The sequence below is a fragment of the Aphidius gifuensis genome, linkage group LG6 (genome assembly GCF_014905175.1).
Source record: "Aphidius gifuensis isolate YNYX2018 linkage group LG6, ASM1490517v1, whole genome shotgun sequence".
Taxonomy (NCBI): Eukaryota; Metazoa; Arthropoda; class Insecta; order Hymenoptera; family Braconidae; genus Aphidius; species Aphidius gifuensis.
Window position 1 is genome coordinate 1,280,959 of NC_057793.1, and position 27,411 is coordinate 1,308,369.

At 24.2% G+C, this 27,411-nt stretch overlaps 3 protein-coding genes across 6 annotated transcripts; 1 reads left to right on the top strand and 2 right to left on the bottom strand.

Annotated features, from left to right (window-relative positions):
• Positions 1–1,145: 1,145 nt before the first annotated feature.
• LOC122859653 lies at positions 1,146–2,464 on the top strand. The gene is made up of 5 exons (XM_044163337.1): positions 1,146–1,276; positions 1,337–1,601; positions 1,676–1,750; positions 1,819–2,022; positions 2,093–2,464. Exons 1-5 carry the CDS (start codon positions 1,146–1,148, stop codon positions 2,462–2,464), a joined length of 1,047 nt encoding a protein of 348 aa, XP_044019272.1.
• Positions 2,465–8,527: 6,063 nt separating this feature from the next.
• Positions 8,528–19,599, bottom strand: LOC122858663 (probable serine/threonine-protein kinase DDB_G0282963). Its single transcript, XM_044161717.1, has 5 exons — positions 17,578–19,599; positions 12,744–12,865; positions 10,715–11,264; positions 10,107–10,649; positions 8,528–10,029 (listed from the first exon to the last, which is right to left on the bottom strand). The coding sequence occupies exons 1-5, from the start codon at positions 18,742–18,744 to the stop codon at positions 9,505–9,507; spliced, it is 2,907 nt and encodes a 968-aa protein (XP_044017652.1). The 5' UTR covers positions 18,745–19,599; the 3' UTR covers positions 8,528–9,504.
• A 1,814-nt stretch (positions 19,600–21,413) lies between these two features.
• Positions 21,414–24,633, bottom strand: LOC122858688 (pancreatic lipase-related protein 2-like). 4 transcript variants are annotated; one of them, XM_044161772.1, is made up of 11 exons: positions 24,521–24,633; positions 23,992–24,068; positions 23,725–23,875; positions 23,583–23,657; positions 23,196–23,467; positions 22,708–23,119; positions 22,578–22,640; positions 22,254–22,508; positions 22,074–22,188; positions 21,807–22,013; positions 21,414–21,739 (listed from the first exon to the last, which is right to left on the bottom strand). In XM_044161772.1, exons 3-11 carry the CDS (start codon positions 23,801–23,803, stop codon positions 21,655–21,657), a joined length of 1,563 nt encoding a protein of 520 aa, XP_044017707.1. In that variant the 5' UTR covers positions 23,804–23,875; positions 23,992–24,068; positions 24,521–24,633; the 3' UTR covers positions 21,414–21,654. The 4 variants fall into 4 exon arrangements, with proteins under 4 accessions (XP_044017707.1, XP_044017706.1, XP_044017705.1 ...); XM_044161771.1 differs by having other exon boundaries at positions 23,725–23,927; XM_044161770.1 differs by having other exon boundaries at positions 23,725–24,068.
• Positions 24,634–27,411: the final 2,778 nt, after the last annotated feature.

Below are 27,411 nucleotides of genomic sequence, written 5' to 3' on the forward strand. Positions count from 1 at the left end.
AATTTTTTTCAAATTAAAATAAAAAAAAAAAATAATATCATAATTTTCGTTACATCGGGAGCTTTCTTTTTCATGTATATCATTTTCGCGATTAGAGCCACCCTTTCCCTCCTTTAGCCGATACCCGTCGCGAGAATTAAAAAAAGAAACAAATTTCCTCCGGGATAAATAATTGATAACTTTTTTTCAAATTAAAATAAAAAAAAAATAATAATATCATAATTTTCGTTACATCGGGAGCTTTCTTTTTCATGTCTATCATTTTCGCGATTAGACCCCCTCCTTTTCTCCCAAAACCGATACGCGTCGCGAGAATTTTAAAAAAAAAAAAAAAAAATTCTCCGGGATAAATAATTGATAAATTTTTTTCAAATTAAAATAAAAAAAAAAAATAATATCATAATTTTCGTTACATCGGGAGCTTTCTTTTTCATGTATATCATTTTCGCGATTAGAGCCACCCCTTTCTCTCCCATAACCGATCCGCGTCGCGAGAATTGAAAATAAAAAAAAAAATTTCTCCGGGATTAATAATTAATAACTTTCTTTTAAATTAATATTAAAAAAAAAAAATAATATCAAAATTTTCCTTACATCAGGTGCCTTTTTTTTTACGTCTATCATTTTCGCGATTAGAGCCACCCCTTTCCCTCCCATAACCGATACGCGTCGCGAGAATAAAAAAAAAAAAAAAATTTGTTTTATATGTTCTCCCTACGAATGGACCGATGAAAGAGAGAATATTCAATGTATGTTTATAAATTTTTCGGGTAATTGCAATGTTTTTTTAGTTTTAGAAATTGAGAAGCGTAAGAGTGGAAGCTTGCTAACATAACTTGGGTCGTTGACATTTTTTATTGTCACTATGTCCGGGCTAATAACATTGGTTTGTTTTTTAGTTTTTATTTTACTACATTGCCAATTAAGAGTTCTTATAATAAATCGTTTTTTAGGCTGATAACGCGATTATTCCGTTGGATGGAAAATTCCAAAAAACCAAACGTTATTTTTGCCAAAATTATATATATCATCAAGGAAAAGATAACCGCTTTAATTCTGAGACTTACATCTGCTCATATAAGAGGCACCAACTTTTTCACTGTAAAGTCAAAATAAAACGACTCCATGGAAAGCTGATACTTGATATGTCGAAGGGCACGCACAGACATGGTCCATATCCTCATGAAATTGAGCTTGAAAAAATGAAAAAAGCACTGAAAGAAGCTGCAAAATACCCCGGGACTCCTGAAACGATTTATGACCGCGTTGCCCCAAGGTTAGTATATCAACAAAGAAAGGGTAGTAAAAATGTTCTTATATAATTTTATTTTCACAGTCACGAAAAAGCTGCATTATTGATGAAGCCAAAACAAGTTCAAAATATAATTTATGCTGCCAAAAAAAATTATCATATCAGTGCCAAAGAAAGTTTAGAGCAACAAGCTGAAACTATAAAACAACATCCTAAATTTAATGAGTATTTCAGAATATGTATGCACCCTGAAAATCAACAGGAAGGAACAATTTTATTTTTTGCCCATAAATCGGCATTAAACCGGTTGAATAATGCAAAAGAGCTTTTTTTTGATGGAAATTTTAAGGTATTATTATTATTATTATTATTATTATTATTATTATTATTATTATTATTATTATTATTATTATTTCCGTGTAGATTGTACCGACTCATCCACAGTCAATGCAAACATGGAATATATTAATGCGAGAGCATGGAGCTGAAAATACAGAGGTAAATTGTATATTTTAGTTATAATACTGATATTTCTTTAGACTAAATATATTTTCATTATATTCTAGACATCTCTAGTTGGTTTTGCGTGGTGCACAAATGCCAATCACGGTACTTATTGCAGAATTTTAAATTACTTAAAAGAACAGGCACCGAGATTGGAGAGTAATTTAGAAACCATACACACAGATTTTGAACAGGCCGCAATTCTTGCTTTTCATTATGTATTTCCTTATGTCAGAATCATTGGCTGTTGGTTTCATTTTTCCCAGGTTCGTATAAGACTTTCTTAAAAATAATACAGACATGCCTTATTTAACAGTTTTCAAATTCATTTCACAGGCAATAACTAATCATTGGGACGACTGTGAATTAATCGAAAAGCTAACAAAAGAACAGATCGAGCTTGAAATTGTTCCAAAACGAGCTCCAAGAGAGATCCTTTATCTGTGTAGAAATATTCCTCTTTTGCCACCTGAAAAAATTGAAATTGGTCTAAAAATTCTCTCTAATCTCATTGACAAATATATAGTATCATGGCCAGCTTTAGGTAGCTTTCGGGACTATGTGATACATCAATGGGCTGGTAAAGCCCATCTATTGTCTTGTTTTGGGAATTCAACGCGAACAAACAATAACTCGGAGACTTTCAACCGTTCGTTATTAAGAAGGATTGGAGGAAAAAATCCAATACTTATGAATTTTTCTCATTAGAAAAAATTTTGAATAATATCTGAACTTTAATTAAATGTTTTTGAAAAATTTCTAGATAATCTCCACAATATTATAACAGTAGAAGCCCAAAATATGGATAAAAAGATTAAAATTCGAAGGGAATCAGAAAAAATAAAAAATCATGAAAAAAATCAACTCATTTCCGATTCTCAGAGAGATTTATTGTTAGAAAAGTAAGTATACATACAAATATTGATAAAATTAAAAAAAATAATAGTAATCATTGAATAAAAATTTATGATAATTGGTATTTAATTCAATTATAATAAAGTACTTGATTTTTCGCAGGATGGGAGTAGAGGATTTCTTGTATCAAGTAATGTCAGTCAAAACCCAAGAATCAATAATGAAAACCCGATATCGAGAAATGGAGAATGAAGAAAAATCAGAAGCAAACTGCGATAAGGAAAACAAAACAAATATCAATGAGGAAGACTCATTGAAGAAATTAATTCATACACCCGAAGTGTTACAACCGGATTATGGAAGTATGTATAAAGCTTTACTTGGTGTACAATACCCGTTTATTTAATTCCCTACATATAATTGCATTAATATAATTACAGGTGTGAAACGAAAAAAAAAAGACACAACAACATTTCCAGAAGTAGAAGACACAACAGCAGTTCCAAAAAAAAAAAAAACAACAGCTGTTCCAAAAAAAAAAGCTCAAAAAACAAGTGCTACACTTGACGATGTCATTGAAGAAGTGATCAAAACGTATTCCTCATAAAACTTTTGAATGCAATATTTGTTTCGTCGGTATATCTTCATCAATATTATCTTCCATCATTAATTATAATTAAAAAAAAAATAATTATAATTATATTGATTTTTTACTTATCATTTTGTATTTTGTTTATTATTAATTTTTTTTATCATATTTTTTATTCACTCAATATTATAATAATAAAATTTAAATTAAATATAATATATAATTTACATTATTTGTTTCGCAAGTATCTTCATCATTATCATCTTCCGTTATTGAAAAAAAATAATGAGTAACAAAAAAATTATATTGAAAAAAAAGAAAATAAATAATTAAAATCATATATTGATTTTTTGTTCATCATTTTGTATTTTTTTCTATTATTAATTCTTTTTTTTTACATCATATTTCCACTCTTAGTATTATTAATGAAATTTAAATTAAATAATTTATCTGGATATTGTTTGTATTATTTAGATTTCATAAAAAAAAAATACAATTATATTGATATTAAATCATTAATTTTCATCATTAACTTATACTATTAAAAAATAAAGAAAATGGATACGTAATAGACATCTATGTAATATTATATTAACTAAATACATACCTTCTTTACCGACCTAATACATGAAATGTAAGCAATCGGTCATTATCGGAATACACTGGGTAAAGTTTTTTTAAATACAGTTTAAATGAGCATAATTTTTTATGTGTACAGTTTAGGTGAGTACAATTTTTTTTGTGTAGAGTTCACTAGAGGAGAATTCCACAGTGTATGGTATATTATGTGTAGAATTTTTTTCGTCCAAAAAAGAACACCCCCTGTTTCTTGTAGTGGCAGTACTGGCACATGACATTATTTTTTTTGGCTTCCAATTATTAGATGAATAACCGTTCAATGTTTATATCAAACTGAAATAAATAGAAAATTGACTTGTTGTGATTGTTTGTTATTGTCACATAGCTCGTACCACACATTATCGTAAACTGTAAAGCCTGGAATATTGCATAGAGAAATTTATCACTTTTGTCGTTGTTTCTGTTTCTAGTTTTTAGTCGGTATTACAGGGCGAAATCGCAAAAAAAAAAAAAATTTTTTATTAAAGGAATGCACCCCGGAACTGAGCCGAGACGACCCATCGAACACAGCTATTATGAGTCAAGTAGAAATTGGAAAATTACGGAAGCCCGGTCCGGCCATTATAAAATATTATACATGGACAAGGGCAGTGTTGGGTAAATGGTCGATTTTTGGGTTTAATACCGGTATGAAAGTATGAAAGTATGAAACTCAGGAACGCCCCCTATGGCATCAAAATTGTCTACCATACCAGCATAAAACTCTCGACTGACAAATTTTTTGTTGATATATTAATAGATGTATTACAGAATAAACAAATAATATGAACAATATTTGATTATAAAAACAACGACAGTAATGTATTTCAATTTATTTGAACAGATAATAAGCTATTGACAAATGGCTAAGAAATGGATGTAGCTTCGCTGTTAATTTTTAAAGAATTAATTCAGCCAAAGTAATTATAACATCCTTTCCTATTAGCTACCATTTTTCCTATAGCTTTTTATTAATTTAAATAAATAAAAAGCTATGGGAAAAATATTAGCTAAGGAAAGGATGTTGCCACATGTTAATTTTTACAGAATTCATTTAGCCAAAGAAATTAACATATAAGCAACCTCTTTTCCTTAGCTAATATTTTTCCCATAGCTTTTTATTTATTTGAATAAATAAATGGTCATAGGAAAAATGGTAGCTAAGGAAAGGAAGTTGTCACATGTTAATTTATACGAAATTAATTTTGCCAGAGAAATTAACATGTAGGCAACATTGGTATATTCTCAGTCTTATTTTTTAAGAAAAATTACAATAAAATTAAGTAATTAGTTTTGTGGCTCAGTATAGTATATAATCAATGGTCAAATTTTTACTAAATTTTAGAGTAAAAATTTTTTATCAATACAAGAATAACGCCAGAAACTTTTAAAATCACAGTTTTAACTATTTGTTTTATAATTCTTAATTAAAATTTCTCGCAGTGTATGTCAACTTACAAAAATAATAATAATTCATCTTTGTTTTATTTTTTAAGTTTTCAAATACCGCCGTCATATCAGGTGATCACCGCATTATCTCTATCAACAATAAGTTTCTATTGAATATCAAAGAGACACATTGACATTATTTCAAGTGAGTAGATGCATTTATTATTTCTTCGAAATAACATTAAAACCACTAATTAGTACTGACATCATACGTATATGACTTCGACAATCAGCATCTACTTATTGATCAGTATAATAATTTTCTGTTATTAAAACTCAAATATATAAAGTTTTCACATTATATTTATTCATGTTTCAGTTATGGATACAAATATTTCAACTTCAACTATTGAAAGCCATAATAAATACTTTTGTAACCAAGAGTCACCTTATTGAGTTGCTGTGTAATAATGCTGAAAAGTCACCTTACTATGATCCAGAAATTTATGAGTTGCCATGTAATAATGCTAAAAAATGTGAACTAAACATTTCTTTCGAAGCATTAACATTTCTTCCACGAGATTTATTCCATGGCCTCGAAAACCTTCAAGTTAAGAAATTAAATATTAGCTGTAACAAGCTGACTACACTACCAAAAGATATCTTCAAACCTCTTGATGATCTTCATGAGTTACAAATAAGGTCCAACAAACTAAAATATCTAGACTTGAGTATTTTCTATGACTTATTACAACTCAAAAAACTTGATCTCAGCAAAAACAAACTGAAAGCATTATCAAAATATATTTGGATTCAAACAAACTACAAAATCTCGAGTCAGGGTGCTTCTATGGTTTATCAGGACTTAAAAAACTTGATATCAGCAAGAACAGTCTGACAACATTATCCAAAGGTGTATTTGATTGGCTTAAAAATCTTCGCTTACTAGATTTGAATTCAAACAATCTGCAGAATCTCGAGTCAGGCTGGTTCGATGGTTTATCAGAAGTTAAAGAACTTTATATCGGCAACAACAGTCTGACAACATTATCCAAAGGTGTATTTAATGGTTTCATAGAACTTAAGGTACTATATTTGCACTTTAACAAACTACAACATCTCAGGTCAGGGTGCTTTAATGGTTTATCACGGCTTAAAAATTTTGATATCAGCAACAACAGTTTGACAACATTATCCAAAAGTGTGTTGGATGGTCTTCAAAATCTTGAGATACTGTATTCGGATTAACACAAACTATGATATGTCGAGTCAAGTTGTTTCAATATTCTATCACAATTTAAGTTGCTCATTAGTATCAAAAACAACAGTCTGACATTTTTATCCAAAGGTGCAGGTTTCAGAAGATACAAAACGATATGGTACTTGTAACCTTGTTTTTTTTTTTTTCTTTCTGAGTTTAATTTTACAAAGCTCAATATGATTTAAAATAATAATATATTATCACTTTTGATACTTTCACATTTCAAGTGTTCAAAATCATGTTTACAAAAAATAAATAAATTATGAGTCATAAAATATAACTCAAAAACCTTCTAATAAATTTGTTTTTTTTTTTTTAATAATTTTAAATTGAATGACACAACAAAATATTGTCATAAATTTGTATTCAAAAAATGTATTAAATATTTGCAATAAAATAAAAAAAATAAATTACTTTTTTTTTTTATTACTATAAATTTTAATCATATCGATAACTTGAATATTTTTGGTCAGATTATATAATGATCTGTATCTTGGTTGATAAAAAAATTAGATATGTATCAAATTGATTAACAATTATGACAATAATATTTTTAATTTTCAATTTAAGTTGTTTTATGAAAAAAAAATTATAATTTTAACTCTGTGTCATTTCGTAGTAAAGAACAAAATAGCTGCGAAATTAGTATACTCATAATTGTTGACGATTTCGAATACTTGACGCTCTTTTTGTCCTATTATAAAAAGAACACTTGACCCTTATTTTTATTTGTGATGTGATTGGTCGAATTTTTTAGCATCTGTTTATAACTATAGTTATAAACAGATGCTAAAAAATATTATAATATTTTATTATTTTCTTTCTCATACTAACACGTTACTTATAATATTATTACTATAATATTATAATATTTTATTATTTTCTTTCTCATACTAACACGTTGCTACGTGTTATTGTATGGTTACTACGTTTGTTTATTTTCGGCAATTAATTTAAATATTTGAGTTGTGTTGTTCCTAGATCAAAAGTCATATTACAGCTTTTCATTAAGTTCTATATGTATTCATATTTAATAAAAAAAAGTTAGGGTGGTTACTACGTTATGATTACTACGTTTATCAAAAACTTGTAATAACAAAATCAAAACCTTTCAGTATGAAGTTAGCTGAAATAAAGTAATTTTTTTAAATAGGAAAATATGATAATAGTTAAAATAATAACTACATTAATTTATATTGATCAGTAAAAATTAAATTTATATTTGTAAAGTTTTATTATTTCATATATTCGTTCATTTTTTTTTTTTAGTATATTAATTAATTATTACATGTAAATATTATATACATTTATGTATTAGTATAGATCTAGAATAATCAAAGGTGTATGGAAGAAATGATTCATGTAAATTCGACAGATTACTAAACTATTTATAAATTATAATAATTATTATTAATTTTTATCTTTTTCTTCTTCTTAAAATACATGTTAATTTTCATTATATTTTATTCGTTTATATTAATATATATTTATATAATTTTTTTAAATTTATAAAATGCGTTTTTTTTTTTGTATCATAGATAATGGATTATATTTTCTAATCTTCGGTCTCATATTCTCTGTTTTTTAATTATTTTTTCTTTCAGTCAACGAATGCCACGATATGCCATACTCGATTGTGATATGTTCATTCGATTTATGCACCGCATTCCACACTCCACTGTATATTCAAAAAAAAAACAAACTTTAATTCACTTTATATTGAACAATTTATTATTCATCAGGTACCGATCTTAACCATTAATTCATTGGCTGATCGTTAACTTGGCATCTTGATATCATTTATCACCCACGTCAATCGAAAAAAAAATCTAATTACAATTGCATTTAATTTAATTCATGAAATTTTGTCAATTGTCCCATTAATAACAATTAATTTATCATTTTTTTATAATTTATAATTTAATAATTTATTTATTCCAATTGTTTATCATTATTTTTATATATTAAATTTGCAGTCTTACAAATTAACGTTAAATTTTATAAACTAAATTTTTTAATTAATTTGATTTTTCATTTTTCATAAAGAAGAAGAAAAAGATAAAAAATTTGGTTCATTTATATTTTTTCGACGTGAGCTAATTGATTTTGGTACATAGCTATGAATTGTTTTTTTTTTTAATTTCATTTATCATTTAAAAATGAAAAAAAATCAATTTTTTTCGATTTTTTTTTTTACATAATATTTCGATTTTTTTATTTTCGTTTTATATAAATATCGCGGCTATTTTAAAAATTTTTACGACTTTTTTTAATCATGATTTTAACGTAAAAAATACATGTCTCATTTAAATAATATTATAGTACAATTCCTTCTAATTGCTCTGGATTTTTAAACTTTCCTTAGTTTTTTTTTGTTTTTTTTTTTACAAATCTTAAATACATAATTTATTTTTAACATGCTATTTTTTTTTTTGTTATTTATATATTAATAGAAATTTAATTTTATTATTTCAATTGTGATATACAAAATATAAGGCCATTAATACACTGACTAGACCAGTTTCATTGACGCTTTCAAACACGATTTTTAATACTTAAAAAAAAGCTAGGATTCTATTTTCATTTCGATAACAATAATAATAATTTTTTCATAGTTTATTTTGTAAACAAAAATAAACCATACTGGTATTTAAATAAAGCAAAAAATTTAATAATCTTCATCATCATTATCATCATCACGTTATGAAAGCTCCAGTTTTCAATAAAAAAAAAATGAAAAAATAAATGGAAGAGGACGGAGGCTGGCGGACAATTTCGTAATTACATTGTTTGTTTGTTTTTTTTTCCTTTGAAATACATCACAGATGGTTAATATTATTATATTAATTATAAATGAAAAAAATCTCAAATTGATGATTTTTTCAAGTGTAAAACGAAAGAGCAATCATAATTAATTAATTGATGATTTTTATAATTTTTTAGATGACAAATGAAGATATTTTTTTTTTAAAAGAAATAATATCAAAAGAAAATATGTAGGTATATTATTTACGAATTTTGAAAGCGTCGAACAAGTCACTTTTTATCAAAAAGTGGTAGTTTACTTTTAACAGCACCCTCACAAACAACAAGTCTTTGTGCTGCTGATATATTACACATTGGTACATTACCATCAATACTAGCTCGTAATAAACTAATTCTACTTGGTATTGCTTGATATTTATGCTCATGACCAATTCTAATACCCTCTTGTTTTCTTTCAAAATAATCAACAATTTTTGATATTGTTTTACTTGATGAACTTATACCATTAAAACGTTCATCCCAACATACTGAATCACCACCACCAATACTTGCAATATCCTCTGATGAATCAGTATATATTGAACTTGTACGATGATCATCAAGTAAAAATAAACTACTTGCTGCTGAACTACTTAATGTTGATGCATGACGACGATGTGGTGGTTCTGGACTTAAATCTTCACCAACACAACTCCAAAAACCAGATTCACAACTTAAACGACGACGTGGTTGTTCCCAACCTTCACGAAATAAAGGATGGGCAAATAAATTTACTGCACCTACTTTTGTTGTAACCTGTAATTTAAATATTAGTTTTTAATTATTTATTTTTTTCTCTCTAAATTTAATCTTAATTTAAACAATTTAATTACCTTTTTTTCCCATTTCTTACGTGCTGTTGGACTACTTGGTTCTGAACTTGGTTTTTTTCTATCTAATATTTTAGTAATACAATCATTTTTAATATTTTTAAATTTACCACAATCATTAACACCACTTTGTCTAACATCTTCAAGTGATGGTAATTCTAAACAACTTGAAAATAAATCACCAATAATTTTTTTAACACCATCAAATGCATGAAATGGATTTTCAGTTGTTGGACGATAATGTGGATCTCTACGACTAGCTATTTCAGCAACACGTCTTGTTGAATGACAACGTGCTTTATCTGATGGTGTTGTTGTTGTTATATCACAATCACAACCACGTCCATCTGCTGATAAACTACGTAGCCTTGATGTACGTCTTTTAATACCTCTTGATTCTCTCATAATTAATTCATCAATATTTGTTATTAATTCATTATCATCTGTATCATGTTTACTTGTAATATTTCTTTCTTCAAATTCAATTATTAAATTATCAAGTGTTGATACTATTTCAGGAAATAATGGACGTGATCTTGGTTCATACTGCAATAATAAATAAAAATATAAATATGAAAATAATAATAACTACGTTATTAATTGTTACTCACTGTACAACAATTGAATGCAAGTTGTAAAAATGCAGGTGGTGGATCAGCTGATGCACATAGCTCAGCAACAGCAAGATAATCAAGACCAAAATTATCAGAACGTGGTAATACATCTGGATCAGCTGGTACACGTCCAATAAGTTCACAAACAACAATACCAAATGAAAATACATCTGATCTTTGATCATACCATTGTCCTTTTAAACATTCTGGTGACATCCAATATGGACTACCAACTGTACTCAATCTATAACCAGAACTTGGATCTGGTATTTTAGCAGCAAGACCAAAATCACCAACAACAGCTGTTAATTCATTATTTATATCATTATTTTTTTTAATTAATACATTTTTTGAGGTCAAATCACGATGAAATATTCCACGACTGTGTAAATATTCCATGCCCTTGGCAACATCTCGAGCAAGGTTCATTCTTGTCAGGTGACTTAGGGGCGTATGTCTTGACATAATCAGTTGTTCCAAACTTCCACCATTTATGTATTCAGTCAGTGCATGAAGTTGACCCTCATGTACAATAACACCCATGAATCTTTTTTTATTTTGAAACAAACAAAAACAGAAAAAACAATTTTTTTTTATTAATATATTTCATTTATTAATAACAAATAGCCTAATATATATAGTAAATAATTTTTTAAACATTGTAATTGAAATAATTAAAGTTAAAAATATGACAAGTGTATGTTTTTTTTTAAACACTCAACAGGTTCATTTCCGTATAAAGTCACTTGATGACCTTGACGTGTCTATGTAGGATCAAGAATCGAAGGTTTCTGACCCACTTGGCCACCACATTAAACTCTTGCACAATCATACAAAAAAAATAAATAAATAAATAAACAAACATACTTTTTTTTTGTTTATTTAATTTTGTTTTTCAATCATGAAAATATTTTTGTTATTCTCAAGTTATTACTGTCAAAGAAATAAATTATTTCTATGGGTTTTTTTTTTTTGTTTGACTCATATAAGTCAAATGAAATTTATTGATTATTTTCAGTCAAAATTGATTGATTGATTAGCAAATTAATTTACTTCAACGAAACGAAACGTTTATAAATTCTTTTTGCCAGAAAAAAAAAAAAAAAATGGAAAAATCCAAAATGAAACTTATTCGTTCTGATTTCTACCCAGCAAAAATCTTTACACGGTAAATCAACTTTACGATTTCATTAAATTTAGTTGTATATTTATTCTAAAATGAAAATTTATATTTTTTAATTAAAAGTGTTTCACGTCAATTTGTGAAATCATGTAAAATATTGTATTTGACATGAGACAAATAAAAGGGGAAAAAAATATTTTTTTTTTATTATAAATAATATGCAATAGTTAATATTTAAAATAAAACGGAAAGTTGAGTGTTTATTTAAATGAGGACAAACAAGTAATTTTTCATTTTTGATAAGACATTTCCAATTATCAATATTTATTTATTTTTTACCTCAAAAAAAAGAAGAAGAAATATAATAAAAATAAATTCATCTCGCAAATAGAATTTTAAGTGGGCCAAATATTTTATTGATAAAAAAAATAACAAGATAAATTTACGAGCAATATGACTTTTGTTTACAAGATGTTAAAAATAATCTCACAATGATGTGAATAAATTTTTTATAATCTGGGGCATAGAAGGACCGTGATCCCTGTTCCACAACATGAATCGAAAGTTAATAGTCTAGATAAGCAAAAAAAAAAAATACATAATACATACAATTACACACATATGTAATGAGTAAAAATGCAGAAAAAAAAATAAAGATAACGATAAAAGAAAAACGTTAGTAAAAAAAAATAAAAACGTTATTGTTGAGTTTTTAAAAAATAATTTAAAAATATTTTCTAGACATGGTACAGACACTGAGTGACCTCCAAATGCCAGTTTCGAATGATAAAGATAATAAAGGTGTGATAAATAACAATAAAAACAAAAACAACAACAGCATGATTAATATCATTTGTAATAAATAAATCAATAATAACATATTTTCTTTAATAATTTATTCACCTGAGTATGTTAGGATGACTTAGTTTATTCATCAATTGTACTTCTTTCAGCATATTTGGCCTATTTGCAGGTAGCTGATTCATCTTTAGCACCATAACTTGTCCCGTTACTTTATGTGTTACCTGAAAAAATAGAAAATTCATTATTAAATATAATATACAGCTTTATAAATTATGTTTAATTAAAATTTCCATATAAATTGTTTTAATTTATAAAGTTTTTATCATTGATTAATTTGATGATTTGAATTTTTTTTTTTAAAGTTATATAGATTGCCAGATATACTGCACCCACTTTCAGTTCCTATTACAGAAAAATAATTGATCATCAGAAAGAATAAAAAAAAAAAACATTCCAATCAACAGAGCGATACATTAATGGTAATAAAAAAAATTGAAAATATTTTTTTTTTGTTTCAAACAACAATTGTTTATTGATGATAAAAATTAATTTGTTTTATTATGGAGAAATTTGGTTAATAGGTTTGTGAAATTTTTTTTGGATTAACATGTTATTAATGTGACTTTCATTCATCATTGGAATGTGAATAAGTCAATGAATTTATTGGCAATTTTTTTTTACTCTGATTTTCTGTGTGTATTAATATTATCACACGGTTGGAGAAAGTCGATGAGATTTTATAAAATTTTTATCATTATTTTTACATAGTATATATTGTTGGTAATTTAAATTTTATTTATAAATTTTTTTTTAAATATTGACAGTTTAGTAGATGGAAGAAAATTATTTATTAATTTTTTATTTTAAGTTGAGATTGATGACCTCTTTGTATAAATTAATATTTATAAATTTAAATTTTTAAAATTTGTAAATTTTTATATTCAATGATGAAATATCTTGATGCTTAATTCAATAAAAAATATATTGATTGACGTAATTTTAGAACATAATAATCAATAAAATAAAATAATAAAATGAAAAAAAAAAAAATCATTAAATTATAATAATTGATAATTATAAATAGTTATAAAAAAAAGAAAATAAAAATTTATCATTTATTTTTTACGATTTGTCTAATTTAAATTTATGAATTTTAATTATTATTACAAATTGAAATTTATAATTAATTTTAAATAGATGCTTTAATAATAAATATCATTATTAATTTAAGTTTAAATTATTTAATGGATAAATGAATTCCTGTCTTTAATAATGATTTGAAATTTTTTTTTTAAAGCTGTGTTTTGTTTATCTTGAAAATTACAAGTTTTGAAAATACAAAAGTGCGAAAAATCATGAGAGTGCAGCAAAGAATCTTGGCGTTATTTAAAAGACTATATCCAGCCAAGATTCCTTGGCAGTTACTGACTTAGTTGGAAGTCATCCAAACGATGACGAATCCACAACGACGACCGGCAATCACACTTGCATGCGGTCTCATTCTGGTAAACACATTTCAAATGTCAAAAAAAAAAAAAAAAAAAAATACAATAAATACACAATATTAAAGAACAAATAAAAAACTGCATTTTAAATATAAAAATAATTTTTTTTCATTGATCAATAATACATTAACGTGTCAATTAATCAAAAAAAAAAATTTTTTTTTAAATTAATTTTCTACAAACAAATTAATTATGATTTCTAAAATAAATAAAATAAATAAATTCAATAAAATTAATAAAATATAAATAATAATCAATATAAAATTTCACAATTTTATAAAAAATATTAAAATATTTTTAATCATCTTGTACTTTCACCTTTCATAATTAATAAATTAAATTTTTTCATTAATTTATAACAAAATATTTGTGTACTTGTAAAATTTGTAAAAGTTATTCGATTAAAAAAAAAAAAAAAAACAAATTAGTTAAATAATAATAATAATTGAAAAAAAAAAAAAAATATATAATTTATAATCAGTAAAATGCGTGCAGCCAAGAAGATGCATGATCATCTTGAAAGATATCATGAACACGAAAAATAAATAAAATAAAATAACAAACTTTCATATGATTTCTAAAATTCAACAACTTCCGATGCATTTATAATTTAAACCGGAAGTATAATATATACATATGTATTATTTAAATATATTTTTAAATTATCAACACTTGTAATATCTCGAGGATAAATTACCATTGACTTCAAGGTCATCAATATGACCCTGAGTAATTTAATTTTAAATCAAACAATTTAATTTTTTTTTAATTTAATTGAGATGTTGACGATTTTATTTACCACCAATTGATCAATTTTTTTTTTTTATTTTGACCTTTTTTTTCTGACTCATCAACCGATTAATCTATTCTGTAATTAATTTGCAAACCTTAACTTTTTAACAACTCAATTTGTACAAATTAAATTGAAAAAAAAAAATAATTAATTAATTATCATTATTTTTATAAAAGAAAGAAAGCTCGTTAAAGCTCCAAATTTCATGATCTTGCAAAATAATTAAATAAGCATAAATTATTATAAAATTATCATCAAAAAAAAAAAAATTTTTTTTTCTTAAATGATGCTACACAGAAAGGTGTACAAGTGTAAGTCTCATTAGAGAGTGTTCGTACTTCATGAGCACCAAGGCGTGACCGGCTTTCACGTCTCTCTTTAAAATTCTTAAATAATTTTTTATTTTATCATTACACCCTCGGGAAAATACCAGAGAGTCAGAGACTGTGTGTGTATTTTAGTTGTGTTATAAAAGAAAAATGTTAATGAAAAATAAAACAACAATAAAAAATAAATATAAAAAATAAAAAATAGCAAGACGAGTTACTCTAGCTTATTGGAATAATAACCAAGGTCGTTTCTAGCAAACGAGTTACGTCTTCGTTGAATTACTTGTTGGTAATAAAATTTAATATTGATCAATCGATCAATGGAATCGTAATACCTCTCTTTTTTCATTTTTTTATTTACCGCAAGTGCTATTTGTTTTTTATTTCCCCATAAATGTATATGTATTTTTTTTCAGCGATAGAAATGGAAAAGATTGTAGAAATAAATAAAAAAAAAGATATGCTTAGATTTTTTTAGGAAACGGAAAAGGCGATCCATACGGGTCAATTGGCTTGTTCTCAGTCGAAGTAACTCGAAACGCTCGGGTAACAATATGCTCGAGGATGCGGCAATTATTATTTTATTTTATTTATTTATAATTATTGTAATATAATTTTTTTTATTTCATACGGAAGTATTGCTAATTTTATTTAATGATATTTTTTAAATTACATTGTATCATCTTCATTTAATTATTATTTTTTATTTATTTCGTTTTAAAATAAGATGTATGAATTTTAATTGAATTATTTATGTTGTGTAATATTTTGACATTGAATTATGCAATCGAAAATTCCACAAAAATTTAGACGCCAAAAAAAATTAAATAAAAAATTATATACATTATTTAAAAACAAATCAGGAATTTTTTTTTTTTTATTGTTTTATTTTTACAAAAATAAATTATTATGAAATTTTAAATAAAAGATTTTATACCTTTCACTCGTTTTTTTTTTTATTTTGTTTTTTATAAAATTTTAACATTATTTAACTGTTTTTTTTTTTTGAAAATTATGTTATTGAATTAGGACATTATTTTTGGCGAAATGACGTTGCCAAAATGTATTTATTTACTTGAATTTTTAGTATGTTGTTGATGAAATAAAAGAAATAATGTGAAAATAAATTATTGTGGTTTTTGTTGGAAAAAAAACATAGCTAGATGATGATGATGATAATATGGTTGGTTAGGTGTTGGTAGTTTTGAAAATAGATTGCGTGGGTAAATGTCTTTTCTTTTTATATTTTTTCATCTTTGCATATTATTTTTTATTTTCTCATTTAGACAGATGCAACTCGACAAAATTATTCCAAAGCGAATAGTCATTTTATTTTTACTTCAAATCAAATTTACAACGGTTCGTCAAGCTGATCATTCTTCCAGATCAATAGGCACTATGAAAAATCGATTTATAATTTTTTTTTAATTTGATAAATTAGCATTGATATTATAAAAATAATTGTCATCAACTTCCTCAACGTAATGATTATTACCTGATCGAATTATCAAATAACAAATTCAGCCTAAACAAAATACTATCTATTCATCTCAATTGTTAACTAAAAAAAAAAAACAGCAACTAAAATAGAATAAAAATAAACATTATAACAATGTCAATAATTTTTTTTTTCATTTGTTCACCTCGATGTGTCAGTGACTCTGTTGACCAAGCAACTTTGAACTGTGTTCAAGGCTTTTTCATATATATTTTTTAATTCACAAAAAAAAATGACTAATTAACAATAAAAAATTATTTAAATAATTTATTGTTTGTCTTTATTTATTTTCAAGGAAATTCTATTTATTTTTTTTTATTGGCATAATATTTAATGCATGTAGCAGAATTATTATCAATGTCATCAAAATACATTGTTTAAATAATTAATCAATCAACAGCCTAAAAATATTAATCACGTAGGAATTAAATAATCATCAAGGTTCAAAAATCCATCATGATTGCTGATAAAATATTTAAGATTCATCAAAAATTGATATTATCAATGAAAAAAAAATTTCATATCATGATAAAAATTTAATTAAACAATGTAAGATGATATTTATAAAAAAAATTATTTAAAAAATGTAAAAAAGTAAAAAAAAAAAAATGTTAACATGTTGATAAAAGATGATATTACACGGTTTAGTCAGAGTGTTGATTAAACATTGCAGAAATATGTCGTCTTATCATAATTCCACTGATAACAGTGACGGTATTTAAGAATAATTTTTAAAATAAAATTCTGTTTAATCATGCATTAAATAAAAAAGATAATAAATACTGATAAAAAATTATAAAAAACATACCTTGAAAACTTCAGAAAAAAATCCAGAACCAATTTTTTCCATATAGAAATCATCAAGACGATTTAATGATGCAACAGCGTGTCTTAATGCTTGACATGATGCACCAGTTCTTCTTTTGGATGATGATGTTGATGAGGATGATGATACAGTTGATGGTGTTGATGTTGCTGGTGTTGTCATTGTTAAATTAACATCATCCGAATGATATTTATCAAATAAATATCCAGAATTACCAGAACCTTCAAGTTCAGTTGGTCTCCATAAATCTTTAGTTTTTTCACGATCTTTATAACATGTTGGTGATGATTGAAATTCAGTTGGTAAATCTTGAGGTAAATAACTATTTATTGAATTTTGTATATTATCATTACAACGTTTTTCTTCATCTCTTTCAGCAGTTTTATCATCTCGATTATTATTACAATTATTTGATTTTAATTTTGTTAATTTTTTTGTATGATTTGATGGTGTTGATGTTGATGATGTTGTTGATGATGGTGTTGATGAGCATGATAATTGACGATTATAATTTTTACGTCTATTATCAATTGTTTTAAACATATTTATTGATTCATAAATATTATTTGCTGATGATTTTTTATAATCATTATTAGCACCATCAATTTTTATAATTTTATTATCATTTTTAATTATATTTGGCACAATATTATTACTATTGTTATTTAATTTTTTTTTAAACATTATTAAGGTATCATTTATTGGCTCATTTAGAAATTTTATATTATCAATTTTATTATTATTTATCATCATGGAAGCACTACAATGATTATTTAATTTATTTATATTATTTAATTCTGTAAAATTTGGATTTGATTGACATTTATGAATTGTTGATATTACTATTGGTTTTGTTGATGTAGATGAAGATGAAGATGAAGATGATGCTGGTGTTGTTGATGTTAATTTTGGATAGCTTATATTTTGATTATCTTTTGGTGTATTTTTTCCAATGTCAGATACAATTGTTGTTTTATTATTTTTAACACGCCATGCTTTCATGTGTTCATCATTATTTATTAATATATTTTTATCATCACTATTAAAACATGATAAACATGTTGTTGTTGTTGTTGTATTTTCAATTGTATTTTTATTTAAATTTTGTGGTACAGATGAATTTGACAATGCTGATACGTTACCCAACATTTTTATTTTTTTTATTTATATATTTAATATTATTGTACAAGACTTGTCAAGTCGTTATGTCTGTTATTAAATGGCTGCATTGCACCAAAGGTAATTATTGTCCCTCAGTTTAATTCACTCACACACAAACCAACAATGAGCACAGACAAATTAATCAGATAAAATACTGAATTAAATTACAAGGAAAAAATATATCCATCAAACTGGTTACGTTGATGGATAAAAATCAAACTCCATTATTATTAAAAAATAAAGAAAATTAATTTTTTTTTTCACTCAAAATGTCACATTTGTATGTTTATTATTTTTTGACATTTAAAACGTCAAATTTTTAAATTTATTTTTATTCAATTTTATCAACAACAAAATAATAAATAAAAAAATTTAGATTATTATTAGATTGATAATTATTGTTTATTTTTAATAATTAATTTTTCATAATTAACTTGATTTACATGAGAAAAAATATTAATTAATTAGGAAGACATTTCAACACTTGCCAAAACACACACCACTCACAAAATAATAATCCATATTAGCTGTCAAAAAAAATATATTATCAATAAATATATTCGGCACAATTATTTATTATTATTTGAATATTTAAATAATTAAAAATATCAACAAATAATATAAACAACAAGATGTAATTGTCAAAAAAAAAATTATTTAAATTATATTATTAAAATAAACAATCAACACTTTAATTTTAGGGCTTTGTTGTTAATATTGTTGTTGTTGTTGTTTTTTTTTTTTTTTTCTTTTTTGGAGTAAACGATGACTTTGTGTATTTGTGTGATTTTTGATTGCAACGAGTTCATCGACAACGCTTGACGGCAGCCATTACAGTAATGCGATGCCCAGAATTTTTAGGACCGCGACGTCTAGCGGCAGTATTCGAACTTTAAATATTTTTTTTTTTTTTTTAATTTATTTATAATTTTATCTCACTTTTATAAATGTATATTGTTGATTTTTTTTCTCACTCACATTACCCCCTACTATTTAATGAATTTAATTTTTTTATTATTATTTTTCTTAGTCATATTTTGTGGCCTTCTTTTTCTGTTGCATTTGGATTTATCATCTCTCTTTCCTCTCCTGGCTCGTTTTTTTTTTTTCTATATATATTTTTGTTTATTTAAATAACATACATGCATGAGATAATGTTAAATATATAATGTATATTGTAGAAAAAAATTGCAGGTAGTTGCTATATGTAATGATTTGAAAGAAATAATTAAATAGTCGAGTCACGTGTGTCTTTGATATTTATTCCAATAACAATTTGGCCCATTGAAGCCTCTGATTGTCAAAGAAACCCCTCGATATACCAATTTTGTCAACAAATTTAATAATAAAAAAATAAATAGTTAAGTTGATGTTGAAAGAATAATAAAATTTATAAAATAAAAGAATTTTTTATTTTTGAAAATTCAATTAATTTTATTCATTTATTATTAACAATGTAATAAATTAATTTTTACATTGTTTTTTCGAATTTATAATTGCTTTATAAATCTATTTATATTATTGTTTAAAAAAAAAATTATTATTGATATTGTTTATACAAAGAATAAACAAATGATTTTAAAATTTCGAATTTTTTTTTTTTTTTTATTTCGATAATTTTTTTTTCTAATTTTAATAAATTATATATTGTTATTGTTAATAATTAATAATTTTTTTTTTTTTTTTATTGTTAATAATTTTATTAAGTTGTTAGTATTATTATTTTAAAAAAATTATTATTAATATTATTACAACAAAGAATAAACAAATGACTTTAAATTTTCGAAATTCTGTTTTTTTATTTCGATTATTTTTTTTTCTAATTTTAATAAATTATATATTGTTACTGTTAATAATTAATAATTAATTTTTTTTTTTTTATTGTTAATAATTTTATAAAGTTGTTAATATTATTATTTTTTAAAAATTATTAATATTATTATTATAAAAAAAATATAAATAAATGATTTCAAAAATTTCGAAATTTTTTTTCATTTCGATGATTTATTTATTACGACTTTCTATATCAATTTATTTACAAAAAAAAAAAACATTTATTTTTTAAAAAAAATATGTCAATTTAAAAATTATCATGTCAAATTAATTTTTATGATTATTGATTTTCTTAATATATTTTTTTTTAATTAAAAAAATGTTATAATTGGATGACTATTAAAAAAAAAAATAATTAAAATATTTCGATACATTTTTTTTTTCCAAATTTCATTAATAATTTCTTAATAAATTTCATTAATTATTTTTTAATAAAATTAATATGTATATTGTTTATAAATAACCATCACTTTCTCACGTGTGAAATTATTTAAAAAATTTTTTCAACTTAAAAACCAAATAAACGAAAGTCATTTGGCTCCCATAGACATAATTATTTTCCATCCTGTCTTTATATTTTCGACCTTGCAAAAAATAGTATAACGTCACATTTTAGTATCTAATTTTTTAATTATTTTTTTTATTCAACAGGAATGAAAGTGTGAGAAATAATTCATGTACACAATTAAGAAAAGAAAATTGTTGCAAAAAAAAAAAAAGATCATGTAAATTGAGAAAGTATTTTTATTTGATTAATATATTTGTATAACATATTAATATAAATATTAATTAAATTAATTATACTAATGATACATGATTCGATGAAGAAAATAAAAAGAGAAAAAAAAAAAACCACGCATTTATTTATGACATTTAAAAAGCCATATAGATTATACTGTGAAAATTAATTTGAAAGTTTTTTGGATCTACGAAATAACGATTAAGGTCGTGTAATAAATTTCGATGATAATATATTTAAATGTAGCACCATGATGTAGCCAACACATGTTGATGATGTTGATGATTGAAGTAGAAAGGTTATTTTTCTGCATAATCATTTAATCATCAAATTTTTCTGCATCCATTTCTCGTTAATATCAGCGAGATCTCATTAAAATCAATGAAACTTTTATCCTTACAATATTCCCATCTGTTTAGAAATATAAACGACATTGATTATTTGAATTTACAATTTATTAACTTCTTCAATTGAATACCTATTTCCTTGACGATCTTCTAGTGTTAATTTGTTAAAATATAAATTCAATGAACGTGGTCTTTTTGTTGTAACATCATCCTCATTATCAAATTTCGATTGGTACCAAATTTTTCCTTCAATTTCATTTATTTTATCATCAAGAGATCCATAATTAACTGCTGATATGTCATGCAATATTGACTGAGCATCATTTCTATCATTTAAACTTGAAATAAAAAATTCAATAATTTATTTCTTATTAGCTCCAATATAATACTAAACTTACTTGCAAATAATTTTAAATAAAGTCGTTGAATTTCTAATATTTATTTGTAAAAACAATGTACCAATTGTTCTCAAAGGATTATTTGATGTGACAACAGAAGCTCTTACTGGATCACCTTAAATTAAAAATATAAATTACAATATTTAAAATATAAGAAATATATTTTTTTCTTGTATTTACCACAATATGGTGACTGATGTGTTGTAGCAAGATAATAAATTCCACGTGATCCACGACTTGCTGAAATACCCATTTCTTGACTTGGCTTATTATCATCAACATGTGGAAAACAATTACCATCAAAAAAATCAGCAACACCTTGATTACATGACCACGCTGTAAATTTACATTTACCAAATTGACTTTTTAAACTTTCAACAAATAATTCCCATGATCTTGAATGACTGCATGCTATTTTATTGTCCAGAACATCCTCTGATAAAAATAAACAAACAAACATTTACCATAAACAAAAACTTTCAATTTTAATTTCTATTCATTTACCATGAAAGTGACCATATACAACTGAATTTTTAACATCAGTACATCCTGGTTGTTCTCTTCCTCCTGTTGAATAACAAATAAAAAATTAATTAATTAAAAAAAAACGATAATTTCCATGATAGATATTAACCATTTGGAAAAAAATCAACATGTCCAATTGGACGTAGAAGACCAAAACCATCAGTAAATATTTCCGATCCATCAGTATGAATAACATCAACAAATTCAGCATCAGATGAATCTAATTTTCTTGATTTTTCACGTAATATATGATGACGAAAAAATGGTGATGCTGGATCAAGTCCCGTTATACGTCCCAACAGTAAATTTTTTTTTTTCAACACTTCAGATGCACAACCAGCAACATGTGCACCAAGACTAAAACCAATGATGTGGATTTTATTTGGTGATGTTCCCATATTTATTGCATCTAATAAAATTAATGACAATTGACGACCAACAAGTTCTGTATTAGCAACAGCTGCTTGATAACTTGTTCCAGCTCCTTTTGTCCAATCTAAAATAATTACATTTGCATCTTCCTGTAGAAATAATTAAATATAGCACACATACACAATTAACACATAATTTTTTTGATTGTTTAAATGATTATTTTACCAAATCAAGCAATGAATTAACACCATTCAATGCTCCATTTGATCCACTTCCTTTAAAACCATGGATTATAATTTTTAATGATTTACTTGAATTAAATTTTGAATTTATCATTGATCTTTGATCATCGTAGTATACCAATTCATGTGGTACATCATTATTATCACGTGTTTTTCTGGTGTATAATAAAAATTTCGTTTGAATTACACTTGGATCTTCTGGTCTACGTTTCAGGGTCAAATGAGCTGGTGGATCAGCAAAACAGCCAACTAAATCTACAACAATTGATCAACACTTTCAGCAATTATTTAACATAAATAAATACCACTTGATGGAAAAATTTAAACACAGTATTATAATAGATGTAGATTTAATTTTTAATCAACTTACCGAAACATATTTTTGGCTTCAGCTCATCTCGAACACGACGTCCTATCATTCGATTACGTCTCGCTAATGAATGTACTATAAAAATTAATTTACAAAATAAATAAATAATAAAATTATTAATTTTTTTTTAAATATACTTAACTGCTTTGTTGAATACCAGATATTAAATTAATTTCCAACAATATTATCATAATAATATTGTAAAAATTAAACTTTCTCATCTTGATAAATTTTTTTTTTATTTTCTTTGATCAATCTAAATGGTTGTTTCAAATTAACTTGTAATGCTTGACCTTTATTAAGTAGTATTATGTTTTATCCAAATTGAATTGTTTTTTAAATTTTCTATCAACAATGAGACACAAGTTAGAAGTTGTTTCTAGCAGAGTTGCAATGTTTCTATACGTACCGTTACAAAATTTACCTCATCCACGTCACGCAGTTGAATTTCATTACGTAAAATCAGTGTGTCAAAACAAAAATCCACTTGAAATAAATATTAACAATTATTAAAATCCTATAAATATATTGCCATAAATAAAATATATAATATCGATATAATTATAATTTTTTTTGAAAGTTTCTTCCTTTTTTTTTCTATCATCGTAATCATCTGCTACTTAAGTATGATTGATAGGTATGTTTTTTATTTATTTATATTTTAAATTATTTAAAATTGATGCGTGTGATTGATGCATAACACTTTCTCCACCTGTCGTTATGTTTATGATGTAATTTTTTTTTGAGAAGATAATTTAAAAGATTACTTTGTCAGTCACCTTTCACTGTGTGTCATAAAAACGGCTATTCTTTATTTTTTTTAAATTCTAATTTTTCATATTTAAATTTAATTGTTAAGAAGGAGAATGAAAAAATTGAGCTACAGGAAATGTTGAAAAATTATAATAACTATTAATTTTATTTTTTGAGTAACTTACCAGGATGTTACAAGAAAATATTGCACTTTAGGTTGATGCAGTTTGTGTGAAACTGCAGTCGATGCTAGTTGCATGTCTGCTCTACAAAAAAAAAGAAAAACAAACCAGTTTCAAGATCTACTTGCTGGATCAATTGAAACACTTGGATCTTCTTAATAATAATAAGCAAAAATTCGATTAAAAAAATTATAATTAGACAATTGTTATAACATATTCATTTTATTTTTTTTTTCATTTTTTTAATATATATTTATACTCCTTATCATAGACATAAATTTATATGTATGGCAGCATATTATTATGACATTTTTATTTGTTTATAATAAGTGAAGAGTGAAATGATAGAATGACTCTTTCTTTCATCATACATTTTAAACTTTTTTATTTTTAATTTTACCGAATATATTTTTTTATATATGACTCATTGTTTGATTCGCACATTTATACGTTTATACTTTTGTCTGTTTTATTTTAAATATTTTTAGTGGTTTTATTTTTTTTTTTTCAAACCACATTTGGATGATGTCGTTTTTGGTTTTATTATTTTTATATCGAGATTTAATTTATTTTTATTTTCAAGTCCATTTTTTTTATATGGTCTTGGTGATTCATATATATATTTTTATTTTTTCATTTTAAATTCTGTTTTCGATTAATTGCACAATCCACACGCATGAAAATTTATCCACCGAGTATTCTGTATTTTTTTTTTTTTTTTTTAATATATATTTTATATATATTTTGTATTTTTTTTTATATTTTTTTTTTCTAATTAAAATATTTATTATTTTCAAATAATTTTTATTATCTAATAACGATTAATGCAACTTTTTATTAATTTTATTTTGAAAATTAGAAAAATACTCGTATTGGGAGCCCCATCCGTTATCGCATCTTGTAACGAGTCTTTTTTTAAATTCAATTTTTTTTTTTTTTTTTTTTATTTTATCCACCATATAGTTGACGGAATTACGGGGCTTTAAATTAATTGGAATCCATAGAATATATATTTATTTAGGTCATGAATTATAATAATTTATTTTAAATTTTTTTTAAATATAAATTTAATTCAACACAGTTAGAGAAAAATCTAGAGGAAAAAAAAAATATTTTTTTTTTTTGTTTCTATACAATAAAATGATCTAACAATTTAAATATTTAATTTGAAAAAATTGACTACAGATTTTGTCGTTATAATTTATCTAAAATTATCTAATTATTTTTCTAATTTTGGATATCGAGTTTTTTAATTTTTCAATTGACCGAATTTTTATTTTTTAAATATAATATTTCTTATGAGAAATAGTCAAACTCAATAATTCGTATATTCAATTGTTTATAATTATTTTTATTTTTTATTAATTATTAATTATAATAGCACCGTTTCCAAAAATTCCTATTACGCGCAATAATTTACTCCTTTTCATGCGACAATTTATTCTCAACAAATTAATTAAAAATAAAAAAATATTAATTAATAAATTAATGTGAAAAAATTATCATTAAATGCGCCAATTATATTCTACAATACGTGGAGACGGTTTTTTCATAAAATTTTTTTAAAAAACAATCAACAAAAAAACCAACAATTTATTTTTAAAAAAATTTTTCAAAATTATCTTTTGCGCTTTGCTATTTTACTACACATATTAGTAATTATTAATTAATTATTTTCATTTATTTATTTAATTATTTATTCATCTATTTATTTATTTATTCATTTATTTATTCATTTATTTTTTTTATTTATTTTAATCGATTAATTGTAAGAGCACTCATAGTCGTCTCTACCTACACATCTCAATTATTTTTTTTTTTTCATTTTACTCAATCAATCAATCTTAACTATCTGATTAAATTTTTTTCTATATATAATATATTATTTATTTATCTTGAATATTAAGCATGACACTTTTGCATGCCTTGCATTTATTTAATTATAAATTTCGTCGCGACAGAACTCTCGGTGGATGAATTTTTTTTTTTTTTTCGTTTCAGATTAATCATTTTCACAATATTACATTAATTAGCATTTCATATTAATATTTATATTTAATTTACATAATTTTCATGTAAATACTGATAAATGTAATGACGTTTTGAAAAAAAAAAAAAAAAACAAATTATACTATTATTATAATTAAATATTTTTTCTTCAATTCTCGTTGGTGAAAGACAGTTACGATGATTAACAATTTATGCGTAAATAAATTTTCGATAATTTATTTATTACAATGACTTGATGATGATTTAATTTATGATTATTTATTTTTTTTTTTAAATTTATTAATCATCGATCATTATGACGCGTAAATTATTTATAATATTTATTACTTTTTTATTTATTTTTCTTGACAAAGTTTAACATTGTTGATGATATTTTTTTATTTTTTTTTTCTCTTTTTATTAATTTGTTATTTTAAAACATTTTGCGGGGTCACTTGTCACATATTTTATTGGCCCTTTAATTGATACGATACATGACAAGAGGAAGAGGCCAATTTTTTATTATTTATTTTTTTAAATTAACTATTCTTTGTTGTTGATTTTACATTTATTTTTTTTTCCAATATGGAGCACACTCTTTCACTCGTATTAATTATGATAATGATGATGATGATGATGATTATGACGACAATGATAATGATCAATGATATATATTTATAAAAAAAAAAAAAATGATTATTGTGATATTTATTGCAAATTCACGACGACAAATAAATTGCCTACTTTTTTTTATTTTATTTTATTATTTTTCCTCATTATTTAAATAATTTTTTTTAATTATTATTTTTCTTTCATTCTCGTTCATTTTATTTCAGTCAATTTATCAATTAAAACATACGAAATTTCAGTCCAATAAATTAATTTATTATTAGGCCATTATTTTC